Source organism: Globicephala melas, chromosome 7, assembly GCF_963455315.2.
Source record: "Globicephala melas chromosome 7, mGloMel1.2, whole genome shotgun sequence".
Classification (NCBI taxonomy): domain Eukaryota; kingdom Metazoa; phylum Chordata; class Mammalia; order Artiodactyla; family Delphinidae; genus Globicephala; species Globicephala melas.
Genome location: NC_083320.1, coordinates 22,137,424 through 22,160,088, shown reverse-complemented (window position 1 = coordinate 22,160,088; position 22,665 = coordinate 22,137,424). Strand labels below are relative to the sequence as shown.

Below are 22,665 nucleotides of genomic sequence, written 5' to 3'. Positions count from 1 at the left end.
AAAGGAAAAGAATGGTAAAGAGAACTTGAAGTGCTCAAGTCTTTAAAACGAAAATATAAAAATATACAGAGGAAATAATTAGTGTCTTTTACTATACTGTCTGGTTTTCTGGTCTGGACTTTTTTAAAAGTGCAAAATTTTTTTTTAACCTTAATGTTCGTCAAGACCATTGAATTTAACAGCAATCAATCTTGCAAGCTAGTCATTAATTCTGTAATTGATGATATAAAAAATGTTCTAGACTAACAGAAATTGGTATCTAAGTGTATGTTAGAACCTCCTTCGAGAAGTCTTCAAAGCCTTTCCAAACCTGCTATTCATATGAAAACTAATAAAGACCTTGTAATAAACAATCAGGTTGTGACCTGATGCTCTCAGGACACTTACCAGTAATCCAAAGGTAAAGTCTACATATTTAAAAGCTGACAAACTCAGTTGAGAAAGCCTATTTCTAAATTCATTCAGGAGAGGTAAATGCTAACGAAACATTTTACTTGGGAAGTACGCACTTATTCCTTATAGCCCTTAATGTTTGTCTGTATATGGCTGTGTGTGTGTCTGTGCATTTCCATGTGTGTGGTATATAATGCTATCCTCTATATGCAAAGGTGATTTTTTTTCTGATTCACTAGCAACATGCTATAATTTGTCTTATACCTATAAGTGACAGTAGAGCTATACTGATCTATTCACGCTCTGACGTCCATCATGCATTTTCAAGATGGTTGGTTGAGGGGTATATTTTTACCAAAGACTCATCCTGATTAAAAAGACAAAATTTGAAAATGAGGGCAAAGATACTGCGATTCAGTGTAGGCTTTTGTTCAAAAAGTCGTAGTAGAAATCTACTTGCTGAGGCTTACTCCCTTACTCTGATATTTATTTTTCATACCAACTATAAACATAGCTTTATAATATAGCTAAGAGAGATCATTTTTATCAAAATAAAAATCCTAGAAAGTCAGAGCCTCTTTTCTGGCCATTTCTCCTTGTCTCCACACTTTGGTTACCCTAAGACCCAGATTTAGTTGTAGTTTATGTCTCTACCTAAGAATGATACCATCCATAACTGATTACTTCTCTTTTTTATTTTTAATGGAACTGAATACAGAATTGCAACACAGAATTGAATACAGGAAGATGGTAATATAATACCTTGAGATGGGGAGTCCAGAGTGTAAAGCAGATGTTTAACAGATTTATGGAGAGCTCTGAAACCTTCATTAGTTGTAACCCGTGGATAAACCCTCTGTACGGCCAGCAGCACACTAACAAGTTGAAAAACAATTAAACCAGATTGTATTTCAAGGTTTGCAGACAGAAACAAAAGGTTATTCAAGGAGAAAATAGCTACAGTATAGAAAACTATTCTTATAACATAAGAAACAAGATGCTGCTTTTGTCGTCTAATTACTTGTTTGTCTGTTTATGCACAAAATCCCAACAAAGTGTTCTTGAACCAGACAGAGCACTTCACCGGTTCCAGGATTCTAAAACCTAAAAGGCCTTAAAGTAAGAAGTGAACTTCATGTCAGTTTTTTTTTTTTCTTTGTTAAGACCTAAAAATAAGTGGGTAGAAATAGAAGCTTCCAGTGAAAGGATACTTCTTTTTTGTTTTTAATTAAAGGAAAAAATTAAATATTGGAAATTATTTTCATTAAAAATCAAGCCCAGATAAAAGATCCAGTTTCAAGAATAATTATTAATTAAGCATTTGATAAATATTTATCTTTACAAAGGTAAACAAATGGTAATGTTTTTGAAGAAAAAATGGAGCTTGCCCTAATTAAAGACTGCATTCTATCCCCTAAATGGCCCATAGGCACTGCTCAAGGGGTAGCTCAAAATTAATATCCAGACTAACTGGCACTGTCTTCCTATGAGTTTTACGTTACTAATAAGATGGGCGGTCTACACTGTGGATGAACAATCAGCAAATTCACTTATGCTGGAGTTCATTCCATATTTCCAAAAGACCAACTAGTGACTTAAGAAATGCCTTTTTTTATCCCCTTATTGTCATTAGCACATTTTAAAAATGTTAGCATTGTACAAGTATGTCTGAATTTCACAAATAACTGTGAGGCAATGCTTTAATATACATGAGTAGTAACTTAAAAGGCTTTGTTAAGGATTTGCCACTGTGAAGTTACATGTAATACATACGAGGTGATAGTTTTTCCATATGTATCCTAATCAGCTGAAGGCTCACTCCAGCAACAGCATGTGCATATACTTCCTACCATATTTTTGGAATTTTTAATATTTAAATTAAGGTCATTTTAATTTTAGCTCCCTAGCTATGAATGAAAATATTTAGAGAGCTAAGAGTATCCTCTAGTTTCTAGTAGATATGTGTCTATATATAAACATATATATATTTATAATTTTATTTACTTCTCTAATAGTTCCATAAAGTCATTTTCATTTGTTTTGTTTTATAGACAGGAAAACTAAAGTTCAAAAAGTTAAATAACTTACAGGAGGTTATCCAAATAAATAGAACTGGTTCTGTCTAATTTCAAAGTTCACGTTCTTTCCACGTTATGTCTTACCTCTGGCACTTTGCCCCAACATGGCAGGGAGGAGGACAGAACATTTCTGCACTGAGCCCACAGCATTGTTAGCTTGTTTTTACAGCTGTGCGCTTGGCCATAGGGGCATGGCTGTATTTTTTTCATTTCTGCTCTATATACATAACAGTCAATACCTCAGGCATTTTTATACTTGCCCCCAAGAATCTCCTGGTTCTCAGACTTTGAGTTACTTCTGAACCCTGGTCACCGTGGAGACCAGTTAAATGTTCTGAGGTTGTAGATCTCTGCCAGCCTTCCCCCAGCTTGGCCTTCTGCTTGACTCAGCTAATCTGTTGTCCCAAAGTAACACCTTCAGAGACTGAACACTTGGCAATCTCATTGTAACTGTCAGCATTATTGTTATTAATATAATTAATAAAAATGTCAGAAGACTTAATTCATCTTTTTCTAACAAAACGTGACTTAAAAATGACACCTGACCATTGTCCTCTCTGAAATCCTTTAAATTATTGATCAAAATACTTTTATTTCACTTCACTGATTTTGTTTTTCTGTCCTTTTCATCATATACAAATGGAAGTTATCCAAAACAAGTTTCCTTATATGTAAAGGTAATTTAAAAAGGAGTTTTTGTGATTCATATCTCAGCACAACTTCTTCCTCATAAATGGTGAATATCATGTATGCTTTTTCATATACAATTCTTGACTTTTGAGATTACTCATTTTTGCTAACCTCTGTCATAATCTTAACATTATATAATCTCGTTTTGGTGACTGAACTATATTACAACTTTGTAAAATTGCTGGTGTAAATAACCTCAAAACCTTTTTATGGGGTTTATTTGTCCGTATTACTTGATCAACAAAGAGTAAGATAAACCAATGATTTGATGATAAAATACAGTCATTTGTGAAAAATTTACAGATTTTAGTGATACTGTCAGTTTAATAATAATAGTAGGGCTTCCCTGGTGGCGCAGTGGTTGAGAGTCCGCCTGCCGATGCAGGGGACACGGGTTCGTGCCCCGGTCCGGGAAGATCCCACATGCCACGGAGCAGCTAGGCCCGTGAGCCATGGCCGCTGAGCCTGCGCGTCCGGAGCCTGTGCTCCGCAATGGGAGAGGCCACAACAGTGAGAGGCCCGCGTACCGCAAAAAAACTAAATAAATAAAATAAAAAATAATAAATATAATAATAATAATAGTAAAGAAGATTTAACTTTAAAAAACTAGTGTGTGTTTCCTCTTTTGTAAAATGGGGATATCTGTAGTCTCAATCTCAAAGAACTGTTGTGAGAATCAAATGAAACTAATGCAACAACATGAGGGCTTATTATAAGGTCTTTGAACAAATATAAACTCTTGGAAGCTTATCAGAGAAGATGAGAAAACTCTTGTGGTGCTTCAGACATTAGCGATGGAATCCACTGTGCTCTTAGTGACATATTACAGAGGCAGTCTGGGTTCTGGAGTTAAAAAATCCAGGTTCAAACCCTCCTAGCGGCATGATCATCAAATATTTAATTCTTATAACCTTCTGTTACCTCACTTATAAAATAAATAATAGTTCTGTTGTAAGTTTCAATGTGATATATATAAAGGGTCCAGTAAAGTGTCTGGCATGTAACAGGCAGTCAGTAACTGCTAGTTGTTAATATAGTTGTTGTTGTTTTGTTTAATGCACATTTCCAAATTAGCTGGACAGCCAAAACCTAAGTATGTGTCCATCAAACTCTGAATGCTGGCCATGCTCAGATCTCTTTTATGAGGAATGCAGGCTTTAAAAGGGTTTCTTCTGCAAAATTTTTCAAATCTCTGTGTCATATGTGTCAAATAAAGCCAACCCAATATGCAGGCTTAGGCTGGCTGCACCTGAAGGAGGCTAAACCCCTTGGGGTGGCTTGGTGTAAACTCTAGCCAATGGGGTTGTTTTTTACTGTGTAGTACCAACCAAAACCCAATGAAATATTTTCTTCTTGAACAGTTAAAATACTAGATGCACCGAGCCCTGGTTGTCCCTGAGTGAGCCTGAGTCAGGGTTCCAATCTACCATTGGTCCTGCTCTACCATCTTTCTCAGAAGTTCTGGGATAGCAACTGACACTATAGATGTTATGATTAGTGTTCGTCCTTGTTTCCCCATAAACCTGTCAATAATCCTGATGACCACAATGTGTGTTTCTCCTTTGCTTAACTAATACACTTACTTTCGTTGCCAAAATCTGCAATAAGGTGCTGAAGGATTATTTGCTGTGTTTAAATTACCTACCTACCAGTGATCCTACAGGTAATATTAAAAAAAAAAAAAAAAAAGAAAGACTTCTTTATGAACAGTAATATTCCCCTTAATTCTTACTTTTTCCTACCTGTTTGCACTTCGAAGAACATCAAATAGATTGCTTAGTGTTGTGTCATTCCGGAACACATTTGGAAAACTGGAGAGAAGCTGCCACACGGCTGTCTGCTCTTGCACTTGTGAGAAAAAGGACAGCACTTTGACCATTTCCTGAAACACTGTCTTCTGGTTATTGGGATCTCTTGATAGCTTAAAAAATAAAACCACAAACAGGGTAAAATGAGACTTCAATATGTGTAACCACATGGCTAACTGCCTTTGAAAACATTAAAAGTTTAGATTTTCACATAAGTAATTCTTTCAGATTTTCATTCAGTTTGAAGTCATCTTTTACTTGGAAAAACTATAAACTATTTCAAATGTTCTTACACATAATTAGATTCTTTCCTATAGTTCCAGAAATTAGCATATTTGATGTTTGGTTAACAAAACTGTTTATACAAAATATTTTAAATTGTGTTTGGGAAATTAAAATTAATTTCTTAAAATAATATTAGCTTCAGAGTAATATTTTTGTTTTTCTTTAGGATCTGGTGTAGGATCTGCAGACGTATCTTCTCTATATCCATTAGTAGACCTTAATTATTATTTGCATAGAAAACCCTTAAAAGTTATATATTTTACATTATATGGGTGTGAATATGTATATATACAAACATATGAAAATGTCTACTATTACAATTATACATACTTAACAAAATAAAATATTTCCAAAGTTCTGCTGGAATATAAGGAACTTCAGTTATAATAATGATTTAGAGTGAATATCCTTTGTAATAATCATATCTTGTACTATAAGCAAACAAATAAATGAAAACCATGACCTGTACTTTTGCTCTGAATCACAGGACCCAGCTAATACCTTCATTATATTCCCACCCAAAACAATCTTCTTAATAAGCTCATTCATACTAGTAAAGTCAGGCTTTTGTTCTGTCTTAATTCAAGGTCTTTCACACTGAAAATGTGATTTTGAACAACATATTCTTAACCACACATTCTACATGACTGCTGAGTTTGTTGAGATAGAATTTCAAGTGCTGTACATTGGATTGGGGTTATTATAACAGTGTCTCTAGCTCATTTGGAAAACTCAGACTGCTAAAGAGTAATTTAAGCATTCTGCACTTACTGACAATAAAATTCAGAGAATCAAGGGGAAAAATGTTAGATGTGGACATGTTTCATTTATTCCTGTTTAGAAAATTTTGAGAGAAGTCTGAATATTTTTATGAACTTTCATTGTATGTGAAGTTTCATTAAAAGAAGATTATCGGTAAAAAAAAAAAAAAAAAAAAAAAAAAAAGATTATCAGTGTCTTATTTTCACATCTTAATTTAAAACTAGCATAAAATGGTCATTAGCACTCCATATTATAAAGTTCTTGGTTTTAATGTATAATATTTGGGAAAGAGGGATTATATTATTTCATAAAAAATCAAATTTGTAAATTGGGTTTGACCTTAGAAGAAACATTTTAAAGATTATCCATTATTCTAACTTCTGAGAGTTATAAGGCTCTGATAGTTTAATTATTAAACTTACATTGTATCCTGAGTAATCTCACTTAAATAAAATATCTCAGAGAAAACAGTCAATCTTCATTCACCATAGAGCAAAGTCAAATTTCATCTACAAAGATGTCTCCACATTAACCATAATGCAATATTTTTGGTTCAACATTAACATAATTTCAATCCTGCACATTTAAATAGCAAACAGACATATTACTTAGAATTAGACATTGTATGTGAATCTCTGTGCGAGGAATTCATGCCAAAGGTGAGCCAACATTTCAGTCAGCATTTCCTAGTCCATGTGGGCTATGAATTTGCTCTTTGATTCATTTTGAGTCACTTTGTGTATACGACAATGGAAACAATACACTTCTTTCTACTGTTTATGAGATCTTGATCATGTTAAAATATTTGCACTCACCTGAGAGAACTGGTTTGTTAGTTCTCGGAGAGAAGACTCTAAAAGGGTCATGTTGGACAGGCAAAATATGTTAAAAACATTTTTCCCTAGAGTGGTCCAAGAGAAGGCATAATTGGCAGTATATCTTGGATAGCTCTCACACAGTTCTCTTCGTATATCTTCTGAAGTCGAATTTTGCTGTAAAAGCAATGTGTGTGAGAAGAGTGGTATAATAATGTTAGTAAATATAGATATTAACATATCCTAGTCATCAAGGAAACTGACCTGTCTACATAATAGCCATTTTAAGGTCCTGCATTATAGCAACTATTAAATTAACACTAAAATACATTGGATTTACCCATGAAGAGTCACTGAGAGAATGTGTGAATGTGGTAACTCTTGTCATCTTTATGATTTAAAAGATTTGCATATGATTTTTTAAACTGAACACACTTCCTGTCTCTGACTAGACAACCTAAATGTACTAGATCTTGTCTCACAAAAATCTTCAGGCTTAAAAATCTTAAGCTTTTCCTGGACATTTAACAGCAGACTTAGGTGTCCTAATAATTTGTGACACTTCATGGGAAATTGGCCAGGATCTTTGGAAGAATTCCAAAAAGGAAGAGCTTCAGAGTCTAGTCTCAAGACCAACAGTGTTTGTTTAGAGAAGTGGAAAAACATGGATTATGTTTCATTTGCAAAGCAATTATTTCATTTAAGAATTATGCATATAAAGCAAAAAGAAAACACATATATGAAAATATATACAAGCATATAATTATCAAAGGCAATAATTGGAAAGCATTTTCATAATGGAAGTCCCCCATATATTTCACAGTACAGACCAGTTAACAGATGCAGCACTACTTTCATCTATAATATTGATCACATTCACCATTAAGTTGTTTAGATATTTATAGAGCCAATTACACTTAGTTGCAATATTTAATGCATCCTTCCTAGTAATTAATTACTATAAGCTGTGAGGTGAGGGCTAGCTAACTTCATCCTCCCTTTATATCACAAAATCTACACTCTACCTTCCAGTGATTCAACTTCTAAATGTAATGAAACAAGACAGGCTCCACTTATTCCAGGAGATACTCTAAGTGCCAGGTCTTCTAGTCATTCATCCACATCTCTTTCTTAACATTACATATAAACTCACCCCAGAATGATTTCTCTACTTATTCTTGCAAGGGTTGCAGAAAGCAGTAAACAGAAAGAAAAAGAAAGAAAAAGGAATCAGAGAGATTGCTGACAGAGGCATCAATATGTGATCCTGATTCTTACATCCCTTTTCTGCTCCAACTACTCTGAAAATATGTATCTATACATAGAAAATTCATTTTTGACTTATCTCCATCGGATACATGACTCTGTGCTGCCTCACAAAATTCTGAAATTTTATTCCATATGAGAAAGAGAACCTGGGAGTTTCAATACAATAAAGTGGTATTTTTGAGAATAGCACTGCTATTCTAGCTATTAAAGAATTTAACTTATACAATTCAAGGCTGTTTGCTTCTAGGAACCAATATAGAAGAAACAGAATGGAATAAAATAACTTTCCCTAGTTTGCACCCTAGCATGATTTGTGGAGGCTTTATACTGGAATTATGTGGGCACATGGTGGGGCTTCCTCAGCTACACAGGGTGCTTTAGGTACCTCAACTATTATATAAACTAGACTTTCAAAATCTAGACTGGACTGACCCTGGAAGTCTTATATTTCAACCAGCACTGGCTGAATTGCCTTGATAGGTATGGTGCCTTTTCCTGACATCCATTTTTGGGTTGTTCTTTGGCTTACTGACATAAACAAGTTTATCAAGATGCCTCAGTTATACAGAATGTTAATTCAAGGGGAACTAATAGACACATATTAAGCAGCAGTGGTCACAGGAATATATGAATAGAGACCAGAGTTATGTCCCTATGTTTCAGACGGAAGAAACGTCTACTACATAAGACATGGATATATTATTAAAAATTCTTATGTGTGTGTGTGATAGTTAGAGAAAGAGAGAGAGAGTAGTAGTCTCTCCATGGCAAAATATTAAAAATGGTCTCCTCTTAATTTCTGAAGAGCACGTAAAGCAGGATTTAAATGTCCACCGGCCAGCCAAATAACTTAAATGTATGAATCTGGTTGGATAAAAGACAATAAGGAAAAGTGGGGATTGCAGCTGACAGAAGAGTACCTCTTCTGCCTAAAGGCATTCAAATTCAGTTTCTCAAAAGCCTTGTATATGTGCACACATACACATACAGCTCACAGGTCGCCAGTTTGCACCTCCGACAGAAATGATGTTTATCATCTTGCAATCTGGAATCTTAAAGTGGAAGACTGGTAAACAGACGGAAATCCATAGGTAGGCTTTAAACCACGCTAAGGAAAGGGATTTTATTACTTTGAGGAGATATTTTTTACAGCTCTAAGTTTTCCAAAAGCATTATTAGTATAGATGAGGCAGCAAGTCTGATGGGTGTTAAAGTTTCATCTGCTTTCATACAGCATTTTTTCTTTCCTGCTTCAGGAAATTAAAAGATCACATGTAATGCCACCCTAGTTTTTACTAAATGAAAATCTTAAGTTCAACTAAGGGACTTAACAGGGAAGTAAATAAATATCCAAGACCTTAAGGAATTTAGAATGCCTCAAAATTAAGCTTTTTATGAAAGAGCTCCCAAGAAAAGAATCTCCCGGAGACATTACTCCAAATGGGAATACGCTTCCTATTTGGAAGATTCCTCTATTAATCTAAGAGGCATTTGTTTACCTGCTTTTTATTATGAGTCCATACAAAACTGAGTGAAATTACCTTTTCCAAACTAAGGATCCAGGCAAGCACTTGACTACCATTGAAAGTATATGTTCCATCACTTTCCAAATCAGAACGTGGACTAGGAAATACTGTGGCTGTTGTAAAAGAAAGAAGAGATTAGCATACTACACACACACACACACACACACACACACACACACACACACACACAGGCAGGTTCACATAAGAATCCATAAATATCACTTATGCTCTCATATACTCCACAGCAAGAATATGCTCGAATATGCATCTTCCATGAAAGTTTCATATTGGCAAAATGGCAAAGTCCATCAGTTTTTCCTTTCACATAAAACTGTGATGGTTTTGGTCTGCTTTGGGGTTTTTTCCAATCATTTTTGGATGTCATTTGCTTTCATTCCAGTTTATATCGTTAAACTTTATCACCAATATTATTGCCTAATAAACTGAGTCATTTCTGTTCAGGCCTAGAGGATCTGAGGTGCCTCCACTAGCTCCACAGATCCATCATACCCAGCATCTGTTCAAAGGATCTGCCAATGCACATCTGGTGATAATGTTTTTTTTTTTTTTAATTATTCAATTGGGAGGCTAAAATCTGCTTAGGATCATAAATTCTCTCCTCCCCAAAGTGGTTTTTGAATGGTGTTTCAGATCAAATAAATGGGAGAAAGCAATTAGTCCAGACTACAGTATATGCTAATTAAGTAATTCCCAAAGTGGCCTCATCCAGTACTATTTATAATGTGGCAGAATGTTCCTGGTTAGGAGCATTAGCTGGAAGAGTATGTTCAGATCTATAGCATGGATGTTCATTAAGCCAGTGTGTTCACTTTTATAAATTGTGTACAGAAATACTTTATTATCCTCACAACAAAGAATCTTAATATTCAAAGATACAGTGACCTAACATCAGTGGGGCCTAGGCTTTGTTAAAATGCTCACTGGGCTGAAGAATTTACCGATTCCTCTAGACCAAAGCAATACATTTGTGAGATGACTGGCCAGGCTAAGAAACATAATCTGTGGCTACTGAGCAAAGCAAAGCTTACTGGACCACAACAGTATGATCTTATTTCTACTGTGCTGTAACCACTCAGCCAAACACCCAGAGATCATTGACAACAGCACGTTAACTCCTCAAAACCACTCACTGCCATATTCCTACTTCAATAACAAAGGACTTTTTTTCATTTGGTCCATCAACTTGTATTGGAATGTTAATATCATAGAATCTGAAATATCACATGGCATTTTTAAAGGTATTCCTTTTCTCCCCCATATCACCCATCATATTCTGACATACAGGAATCTTTGTTTTGTTCACTAATGTATCTTCAGTACCTAAGACAGTGCCTACATGATAGCAGGCACCCAATAAATATTTGCCAATGAATACAAAACAGTCCTGCTGTTTTGAGAGTTTACTCTCAATTTGTGGCTTCTAACGAGTGTCTCTCAAGACCATCTGCAGCAAAAGCACCTGGACATAAGGTTCAGGGAGCTCAGCCTGTGGGTATTCTGCACATTACTGTCTCAGGGCCACTGGCCTAGCTGTGAATGAAAGAAGTACACAGCATGCTGAATGACTGTGATGCTGAGTGGGAGAGTGGGAGGAAGAAAACTACAGCTAGAAGAGTCCCATCTTGGCAGCTGCTCCAGTACCAGGTCAGCTGGATGATGGGACAGGGAGGGCGCTTAACCTTGTTGGGCCTCATACTCTTCATCTGTAAAATATAAAGTTTGGACAAATCTCTGAGATTCGATCCAACATTTTTTATTGATGGGCATTCTAACCATCCCAGTGTTATCTCATTGCAGGCAACTGAAGAGTCCCTAGTCAATTCTGGGAAAGCGTGTAATTCTCAACATTATAATAGTACCATTTAGGGTTTTGCTCCTAGAGAGTGCTTCAGTAAGAACTTAATTTCCAATTATTCTCAAGACCTTTGCATAACTGCACCACCACACTCAGGCAACCATAAGGAAATATTTAGATCTCTTAGGGATATTCTAGGCATTCCATCTTTGTTTGAAAAGTTAAAAGTATAACTTTTAAAGATTAGACCTTTACTGGTTGTTCCAAAAGGCCTGTTCTAAACTGGGCAGAAGAGGATAGCTTACCCAGTGATGCGTGCCTTTTTTCTGGAACTTCAGTGCTCTGGAGCGATAAATTGCTGTCCTTCTCCAGGTTGGATGACTTTCTCAGAATTTCACTAGAGAAGAAAAAGCAAGAACTCTATAACTTCACTCACATTAATTTCAGTTAGTTACAGCAATGTATTATATGGTAGATTCCAGGGCTCTCCTAGGACTTTCAAATGTTTAATCTACTTTCTAGGATTTTAATGACAAAACTCACCTAACCATATACCAATGAATATATAAGGCCTCCTACAAGGTAAATTTTTACTCAGAGAAAATGGCCTAGATAAGGTTTAAAATACTTATTTTTTACTTCACTCTTATAGAAAGAAAAAAGGACTTTAGAGCTAAATACTGAAAATATTTATGATATATATCTTTTCTTTTAAAAAGATGGCGGATCCCAAATAGATGGTAGTCAAAGGGTGCTTCAGAGACTGAAATCAAGGTCTGCTTATTTGTCAACCACAAAAGAAAAAGAAGTTTTCTATGTTAAATTATAGATGGCATTTTGAAGACTGTCAAAGATGAATACTTGCAAGACCGATTCAAAGAAGAAGGAGAAGACACATTTATTGAATATCTAGTCTGTGCTAAGCACTGTGGTTGGTGTCATTACAGGTGGCACCAGGTGTTAAAGAAATAATGATGTACTCAGGGTTTTAATTGTACTGAGTGTATCAAGGCTGTAATGATAGCATGTGGTGCCAGCAATCTCTGCACAACATGGTCACACCAGCTTTTGGAAGAAAATATTATTGGACCACTCCACAATTCAGTAACCCTCTTTTAAAAAAATTGCTTCCTGTTTAGTTTATTATTATTAAAATGGAAATAATCATATTTTCTTGAAAACTTGATATTCCTAAAGTAAGTGTCTAAAATAAATATATCTATTTCAAGAGTGAAATAAGTCCAGATGTCTGGAATGAATAATCTGAATTTTGTCTGATTGTTTATAAAAAGCTTGCTTACGGTACATAAGAATGGATATAAAAAGATAACAGTGGAAAAGCAAGAAGTTCTGCTTGCTACTGTGGTTCGATTTGACTTCCCTTTTTAGAAACAAGATCTGAGTCCTGGTTCCAGGATACTTTATGATTTATAATTGGGAAAAAAAAAATCTGTTTTTTTCCCAGCGTGTCCTTTTAATAAAAATGATAAGAAGGGGTGATATTTGTTTCCATTCCCTAGTGTTCTTCCAATATTCTCTATAAAATGTACTGGTTGCTCTAGAAGTTCTGCATTCTTAATGTATATTTGAATTATTCATGACCATGACTGTATTCCCCTAAATCTTCTTACATTCCTTATGCTGACTATTTGGATGGGAAAACTGTTCAGATAAAAATAAGAAATGACCTGAACCTTTTTCCTGCTCTCAAACAGAAGTTTTAGAAAGTTTGAGAAAGTCAAGTGCACTCTTCTTTTTCTCGACATTTTTTTAGTTCAGCTTGAAATACTGTAAGAAACACTACTGAATATCAACACATTTTGAAATAAAGGGAAGAACTGCCTTCATAAAATTTTTAAGGAATAGGGACAGCAACAAAAACCAAAGGGAGAGTGACAAACATCAAAAAGAAGAAAGAAGGAGCAAGAGAAAACAGAGACTTGAAAAATAAATGGGAGTGGGGGAGAAACAAAAAAGAGGTGATGGGAAATTAAGGAAGTGTGAGCTTGGAGAAGCAAAAGCTGCATCAACGCTACAGGGGACACCTTGCCCATTTCCCACGTTCAGATAAGAGCCCGAAAATTATTCCTTCAAATATTCTTTCAATGCCAAAACAAGTTCATCCCCTTCCCAGCAAGCTGCTGGCTCAACAGGTTTGAACTTGCTCAACAGAAAATGGCTCTTCCAGACAAGGAACTCTGGAGGCCTCTTTTCTAACAGGACCCGTCCTTGACCAGGAAGTGCCCACAATTACACGGTTGCCTACAAGTCCCACGTTACAGGAGTGGGGAGGCGGTTCATCTCCTTTTAGGTGGTCCCGGCACGGCCTTTTGTCAGGGAGAGAGCATGGGATCTCACACGTGCTTTGCTGGTCATCTTCCTGCAAATTTTCCCCAGTGTTGCTTTGCATTTACAGTGTGTAGTGTCATGGCATGTGTCCTCTGCCACTGCTCAACGTAACTATTGTTTGTCAACTCTTAAAATGGAAACCACAAAATAAATGTGCAACATCAAGCATTGTGGGTAAAAAGATGAATTAAGGCTCTAAGTTGAAATACAGCTTACCTCCCCCAAGCAAAGGTAATTAGTTCTTTTTGACCCCCTATTAAATTACTAAAGGAGGACAGGAAGGTATCCAGTCTTACTGAATTAAGTGTAATCTCTGAGCTTTCTAATTAGCTTGACCATACTTATAGACAGAGAACTCTATGCTTCTTAGAGTGATGAATGAGAACCAGTATCTTTTCCATCATTTTACACAATTTAAGCATTTTGTACATACTTACTTTATATAAATTTTAAGTGTATTATGTTTGTCTGTGTACCTATTCCTACCACTTTTCCATTTTAGGCCGTGACATCTTTGGAAGTAGGCACCATGATGATGCTCTTTTTATTCAAAACACCTAGCACGGCACTGAACCATAAGATAGGATGGCTGATTAAATAAAAAGAGACAGTGTTGCTGGGATGTAGAAGAAAGAACTTTGGAGCTGTTAGATATCTTTTGAATCCCAGCTCTGCCTCTTCCTAAAAAATTTCAGCCTCATCTGAAAATTAGGAATGATACACCTATCTTGCAAGGCTGTTGTGAGTACTAGGTGAGATGTCCTTAACAAGTGCCTCTCTGGGCCCTGTCATCATAGGCACTCACCAATATTAACTGTCAAAGTGCCCACAAAGAAGATGGTACAAAGACACAGCCTTCACCATCGGTATGGAGCTGAAGCCCCATACTTATGTATCTATATTCCCCACATAATCTTACAATACTAGAACCTTCAAGATCTCTGGACACCAAATGGACGCACCCTTATCATTCATAATCTGGAACCAGTGAGCACTGGCTGGTGAGGTGGGAAGAGGGAAAGTACCTTACCCAGAATTCTGTAACCCTTTCTTCATTTTATTATTTAATTTCTTTATCAGTTTACTCATAAGAGGAATTTTCCATTTGAAGTAATGATCAATTTTCTCCTCAGACTGTAAAATGCTTGTGAAAAGTCTATTTACAGTGCACTGTGGTGGCAGATGGTAGGATGTTTAGCACATGGCAAGCACTGAATAATAGATAATAAGGAATATCACTTGGAAGAACTGACAGCTAAGGAAGCGTCTTTTTTTTTTTTTAAATAGCTTGCCCTGCTTCCACTGTTGCACACCTGGTTCTGCAAAGGTCCTTGGAAGAGGAAACACCAGAGGTGGCACCACAGACACAAACATATAATCAATCTTACACTTTATCCACCATATTCATCCATAAACTCACTAACATTTATTAAATTCCCACGATATGTAATATAATGGGCAAGTCAAATAAAAAAAACAGGGATCATAATACGTTAATGGTAATAGCTAAGTAAGGACATGCCTAGGGAATGATGACAACACATGACTGGGGGTGCTCGATTAGAGTGGTCATTTGTGTTTCTTACAGAGCGAGATCCTAGAATCATAACCTAATTCATGCCTCTTGCTACCTTAAAATCTTTTTCTTCATACTTTCACTAGACTCGTGGTTTTCAACTGGGGGCAATTTTGTGCTCCCTCCCCTGCTCCCAGGGGATATTTGACAATATCTGGAGAAATATTTAGTTGTCACAACTGGACGGGAGTGATGCTACTGGTATCTAGTGGGTAGAGGCCACATTCTACAGTGCACAGCACAACAAAGAATTATCTGATCCCAAGTAGCAATAATGCTGAGATTGAGAAACCCTGCACTAGGCTGTGACAGAGAAGTGGATTTATTCAATGATGACTCTTCCCTAATCCCACTCTCTAGGACCAACTCAGGAGATTTAAAAATCCTATTCAGGAACTCTGAATAGCTCTAAGAAGGTCTCAGAGAATCTCTCTCATACTAGATATCTCTGGGAGGTATATTAAGGCATTATACAATATTTGGATGCCCCTGAATCCAGCATGTAGACTCACCTGAGTCCAGAGAATTCAACCTTCTGGGTGAGGCAAGAAAGCCTGAGTCAAATCTCCAAGTGGCCCATGGCATCACTTTACTGCCTTTTACTGGACCCAGCCACATGTACAGTACCACGGAGATGGCTAAGGGCCTGCCTCTAAGATGCTGAAGAGGTAGAGTCTGCTTCTATGGTATTTATAGTGCTCTACTTTGAAAAGAAATTTAATAAGGGAAACATCTTGGATTCAAAATGTTAAATTTAAGATACCAGGAGGGAAACTAGGCTCAGAGTAGTTTTACTTCTTCTCAGACATGTCTACCAACAGTTACATTGGGGAAATGTCACATTTATAGATATCATTGCAACGGTAGGATTTATGCACTTATATTGAATGTCTCTGTATTTCCTGTGAGTGGGAAAGACTACCTGTGTGGGCGGCATCCATGTGTGCCACGGTAATTCTGTCTTTAAAAGGAACTGCTTCCAGGAAAGACACATATGGCAAAACCTAAAAAGAAAATTCTGACATTCTTTTTTTGTCTTTAAGGATTAAACTTTTTATATTTTTTCCCTTTTTCCCCAGACTTACAATTATACGGTATGTAGTGACACCTGGAAAGAAGGCATGAAATCTGCTCCAGGCCCAGTTCTGATTCCAGCTTCAGATGACATTCATTACCGACTTTTAAGTACAAATAAGAATGTTGTAATGGCATTGAGGCCTCCTCAGTGATTTGATACGCTTGTCCTTCCTGACTCCCCCAAGAAGAAGTCATTTTAATTTTTTTCATTATTTTCTTCCATTTCATTCTGACGTTCATTCCTTCAGGGTCATCTATGCTTCAGATACAACCCCTGCCTGCCCATGTTCAACATACACCTCTCTTCTAGGTAGCTCACTTACCAATCAACAATCTGTATCATTAAGGTGTTAAGATTTAGAAATGCCTTCATATGTTGCTCTGTCCTAGGATTTTTTATACTCTTTGGAGGGACTTTGGAGATATAATGTATATCTGAGCTAATACATTTCTAAAGGCACCATGATGGGCAGATGAGGAAATGCCTTGGGGGTACAGGTGTATCAGAAGCACGTAGAATATAGAGGAGAAGATAACATCACAGTAGCTTTCAGATGACCCTGTACATATTATGTTCTACCTAGCCCTGACACGGGCAGATTAATATGGCAACACTACAAGGGAATTTGTCATTTTGCCATCACAGTCAGCAGCAAAGCTACCTGCCTATTCCTCTAAACTGACTCTACAAGGGCCGCCATTGATTTCTTTCCTTTATTAAGTTCTGAGATTCTTTTTTTATGGCCTATCTCAAATACACCTTCCTCTAGTCTGGTAACCACCACCCTATCTGTCCTTAATGATCTTACTCACACAGGTGTCTGGAGAACTCTTCTGATATCTCCCCACCCAAACCTCTCTCCACTCCAATAATATACCCAACAGTCAGATGCATATTCCTCAGGCAGAAACAATGTCTCAGGGTGTCTGTGTAACTATTCACCATTTGTTGTCTGACGTCCTGGGCACAGTGAGAACTAAACAAATATTCATCACATTTACCACGTCATAGATTAATTTACCTGTTTAGTAGTCTCTATCTCTCTCTCCCACTAGATTTTAAGTTTATATAGGGATATGCCTTAGTCATCTATGTATCCAAAGTGAGTTGCATTGTCTCCAGCAGGTGGTACACATTCAATACATTCTAACTCAATGAATTAACAATTTTGCCTGTGTGGCAGTTAAGACTTCCTTCCACTTTGTTTTTGATAAATGAAATTTTAACCTTTATTTTTATATGAATACTCACTAAAATGGTTACTAGATGGTTAATAATTACTCTGAAATTAATACAGTGTGAGACTTATACATCTCACCTCATCTTTATAGTCAAATGAGGACACATAACTGTTTTACTTCCACTTCCCTTATATTCCCAATAATACCATCAGGTCAGTTTCTAAACACATCCATATTTTTCAGTATTAAACAAAAGTCTTGGCACTTTAAAAATTTCCCTGAATAGAATCTGATTAGCTGAGTTTCAAGTTCTGTAGGAGCCATTCAATAGGAGCAGAGGTATGAATCTGGAAAACACAGGTCATGGATGAGTGTCGACATGACAGAGATAGGGAGTAAATCCATAGAGGCAATACCCCACAGGAGCTGCAGGAATGTTGAACTGCTTCTCCAAATAATGACCCTGTGAGCTCTGCAAGATGATCTTTGCCATTTGCCAGCTGTGTGAGCAATGGCACAGCCAGGGGTTCCCACTGTTCTGATGTATTCTTAGAGGCAGGGCAGGGAGGAAGGACCACAAGGGTATGTCCCATGATGCTGGATCATCCCTTGTGCATTAAGGGCCAAAAAATCATAAATGTAATCATTTCTTCTCTCAGACAGCTAGTTACAGTTGATGCTGAGTATAGTGTTGAATTTTTTTTTAAAGCACCTCATCCTGAAGCTAATGCTTAAGAAAAATATGAATTTAATAACAGAAGGTTGGTGCCAATGCAAAAACGCATGAAAAAACTTGGCGACTGGCCAGCAAGTAGTGACTGAGTGTTTCAAAATAAACATGGTGGGCCTTTTTTTTTTTTTTTTTTGCGGCACGCGGGCTTCTCACTGTTGCGGCCTCTCCCATTGCGGAGCACAGTCTCCGGATGCGCAGGCTCAGCGGCCATGGCTCACGGTCCCAGCCGCTCCTCGGCATGTGGGATCTTCCCAGACCGGGGTACGAACCCGTGTCCCCTGCATCGGCAGGCGGACTCTCAACCACTGCGCCACCAGGGAAGCCCCAGGTGGGCCTCTTTTGATGAAGCCAAAGACGGCATTTTTTTTCCCCTGACTGTTTTGTTCCTTAATGAGGCTATGCTGGTGAATCTTTCTTCACCGAAGGGAAGTAATTTAGTGCAATGGCTTACTTAGCATGGAACGGCTTACCTAGTAACCATGCCCCAGTTTCACTGCATGGCTATAAAGCATAAAAGTTAATAGCATGGTGGGGAATATCATTAATGCAATTTTATTATTGTACATCATTTTCCAAATTAAGTTCCAATTACTTGGTAGTTTAGAGAAAATACTGAATATACAGCAATATAGAGCTTGAGCTCAATAAAATACCTGGAGATTGGAATAAAACTGAAAACAAAGAGACATGATCAGCTATCTGGAGAATAACCGACAGAGGGCAAAATAAACCTGGACTTTAATCCTGGTTCCAAAACCAACTCAATGGCTCATCTCAGGGGACTCCATGGATTTGGTTCTCTATTATATTACATAGAAAAATACTTCTTTGAGCAGAGGTATATTTATGGACTTCTTAGATTTTGTTAACTATTTCCCTCATTGTTACTTAGTTCTTCATGGAAAAAAAAAAAAAGATACAAAGATGAGAGCCCCAGCTGAAGCTGTAATCCAATTTGTAAATAATGGACATTAATTTTCCCCATATCTTCTCTATCACTTGGCTCACGAAATGTCCATCTCAAGTACAACTTTTCCATGAAGATTTACCTGATTATGTCAGCTGAAAGCTCTCTTTCTAAGTATGGAGGTGTCTTGCTTCAGCATCCTTCTGGCACTCTTCATTGCACTATCTCCTACTATCGTTGATTTAATATTTACCTTATCCTGCTAGAACATAGGCATAAACTTTGCCTAATTCATCACTCACATAGGGACATAGAGACCATCTATGAAGTGGTTGAATGAATAAAATATTCATTCACTTTATCTCTACACTGATTACACAAGGGGGCATAGGCTCTAGTCAGCTTTGGGTCTCCTTGCAGAGATACACAACTCAACTAGTTGCTAGCTGAGGTAATGCTTGTATATGTCTAGAATATATTAGTCTCATAGAAAATATGTCATGTCATTTCCCTGCTTAAAAATTTCCAGTGGCTTCTCATTATACTGAAAACAAAAGACAAATCCTTTCCCTTTGCTTACCTGTTTGGTTCTTCAGGCTCTTTGTCTCATGGTTTTTATTGTTTCACCATATCCCCTACCGCTTTCATTATCCCTCACTATGTTCTAGTCATATTAGCCGACTTTCTGTTCCTCTAAATGATCAGGTTTGTCCCCACTTCAGGATCACTGACTATTTCTCTGCCTGGAATTTTATCTTCTAGATGTTCACATGCTGGTGCTGGTTTTTCCCTGTCCTTGTTGGTCTCTACCCGAATGTCACCTTCTAGCAGAGGCCCTTCTTTTGCTACCCTATTAAATTCCCACCTTTCAGTTTCTACCTCTTAACCTGCTCTATTTTCTTGCTAGTACATTTATTATTATCAGTAATTATGCTATTTATTTTATTGCTTTTTTGCTTACTTTTCCATTAGAATGCAAGTAACAAAATGGTAGAGAATTTGTTTGGTTCACAAAACCAATGTGAATTAGCAACACAATAACTGGGTGTCTCAAGTCATTTCCCAGGACAATTCTTGACATGTTGATATTTTATGCTAAGCAGCTTGTAGTTAGTAACTCTCTTAAAGTATCTCCCATATTATCTGATGATCAAAATCACGAAGATAATATTAAAGGAGAAATGGTGCTACATGTCAAGGAATTTAAATTAAAATTTTGTAACCAAATATCTCTGATTATAGATAAATATAATCTTTTCTTGCGAGACACTTAAAAAAATCTCTACCAGGATAATCTCATGGTCAATTCAGATTACAATGTTTTTCTCAGTTCTACAGACAGTTGGGCTCTTGGGTGTCTCTTTAGGTTTAAAATCTCAGGATGGAAAACTGAGGTTGTAAGTGGTCTAGATTCCCTAACTTTATTCTTCAGTTTCTTCTCATACCATACACATTAACTTCATTTAAAGATTGCTGTTTAGTTAAGAATACTTTCAACTTTATTACTTTGATTTCTAGACCCTTAATTTCCTTATTTACATTTCCTGGTTTCTGTTATATCTAGAAGTTCCACATAGAGCTAGATAAATATGTTATTCTTCCAGGAGATAATATCCCTGACATCGCCCTATATCTTATGCTTGTGATCGAGTCTTAGGGCAATGTCACTGACAATTTGAGGTAGGATAGAGAATCTCTGAGGGAAGTTAAGAAGGACTGCCTTGCCAACCCAGGTTTTTTTTTTGTTTTTCTTTTTTTTGATTTTTGTTGGAGTATAGTTGATTTACAATGTTGTGTTAGTTTCAGGTGTACAGCAAAGTGAATCAGTTATACATACACGTATATCCACCCTTTTTTTTTCTTTTAAGATTCTTTTCCCCTGTAGACCATCACAGAGTATTGAGTAGGGTCCCCTGTGATATACAGTAGCTCCTTAATAGTTATCTATTTTATGTGTATAGCAGTGTGTATATGTCCGTCCCAATTTCCCAATTTATCCCCATCCCCATCCTCTGGTAACCGTAAGTAGTTGTTTTTTTTTTTTTCCCCCTAGAAGACCATAGATAGATTTGTACTGTCAGTGGTTGTAAAGTGTTGAGAATGGACTGCTTTCTTTAGATAAGGAGATTTCTTAAATCTGTACTCAGAGTTAAGACAATTGTATTTTCTTTGTGTTTTGAGGCATAGCTTTTCTAGACCTATAATGTCCATCTTTTGGAGGATATTTTATAGGCTGAGCCTATCTATATTTGGAATATTCTGAAAAATAGTCACATTAAAAGTTCTAATTAGTTCAGAAGGGATCTTCCAAACCACCTAGGATATTCTTACTAAACTTTTACAATAAATACTTGTTTAGCCATCTACTCGATGTACAGTGCTGTGCTAGATCCTGGAAAGGTCTGTTTTTTTTTTAACATGTTCTGATTTCATGATTCTTATCCTTGATTTCTGGTTACAGTACCTTACTTGTATTGGATGCTTTTCCTTTTTAAATTGAGGTATGGTTTACATACGATAAAATGCGTAGGTCAAGGTGTGTAGCTCATTGAATTTTTGCCTATGTTTACACTTATGGAACCACTACCCAGTTTGAGATACAGAACATTTCTTTTTTTCTTTTTCTTTTTTTTTTTTTTTTATGATGGCCATTCTGACTGGCATGAGATGATATCTCACTGTAGTTTTTTTTTTTTTTTTTAAACATCTTTATTGGAGTATAATTGCTTTACAATGGTATGTTAGTTTCAGCTTCACAACAAAATGAATCAGTTATATATATACATATGTTCCCATATCTCTTCCCGCTTGCGTCTCCCTCCCTCCCACCCTCCCTATCCCACCCCTCCAGGCGGTCACAAAGCACCGAGCTGATCTCCCTGTGCTATGCGGCTGCTTCCCACTAGCTAACTACCTTACGTTTGGTAGTGTATATATGTCCATGCCTCTTTATCGCTTTGTCACCGTTTACCCTTCCCCCTCCCCATAGCCTCAAGTCCATTCTCTAGTAAGTCTGTGTCTTTATTCCTGTTTCACCCCTAGGTTTTTCATGATTTTTTTTTTTTCTCCTTAAATTCCATATATATGTGTTAGCATACGGTATTTGTCTCTCTCTTTCTGACTTACTTCACTCTGTATGACAGACTCTAGGTCTATCCACCTCATTACAAATAGCTCAATTTCGTCTCTTTTTATGGCTGAGTAATATTCCATTGTATATATGTGCCATATCTTCTTTATCCATTCATCCGATGATGGACACTTAGGTTGTTTCCATCTCTGGGCTATTGTAAATAGAGCTGCAATGAACATTTTGGTACATGACTCTTTTTGAATTATGGTTTTCTCAGGGTATATGCCCAGTAGTGGGATTGCTGGGTCATATGGTAGTTCTATTTG

The 22,665-nt window shown here is 36.7% G+C and overlaps 1 protein-coding gene across 1 annotated transcript in view; it reads right to left on the bottom strand.

The window, feature by feature from the left end:
- Positions 1-22,665, bottom strand: part of ABCA12 (ATP binding cassette subfamily A member 12) — a 186,284-nt gene that overhangs the window by 98,635 nt on the left and 64,984 nt on the right. Inside the window, exons 4-9 of the mRNA XM_060301454.1 lie at positions 11,748-11,839; positions 9,642-9,739; positions 8,509-8,517; positions 6,832-7,008; positions 4,904-5,082; positions 1,156-1,268 (exon numbers count right to left, since the gene is read on the bottom strand). Of these exons, the coding sequence (XP_060157437.1) occupies positions 1,156-1,268; positions 4,904-5,082; positions 6,832-7,008; positions 8,509-8,517; positions 9,642-9,739; positions 11,748-11,839 (668 nt within the window). The remainder of the gene's footprint in view (positions 1-1,155; positions 1,269-4,903; positions 5,083-6,831; positions 7,009-8,508; positions 8,518-9,641; positions 9,740-11,747; positions 11,840-22,665) is intronic.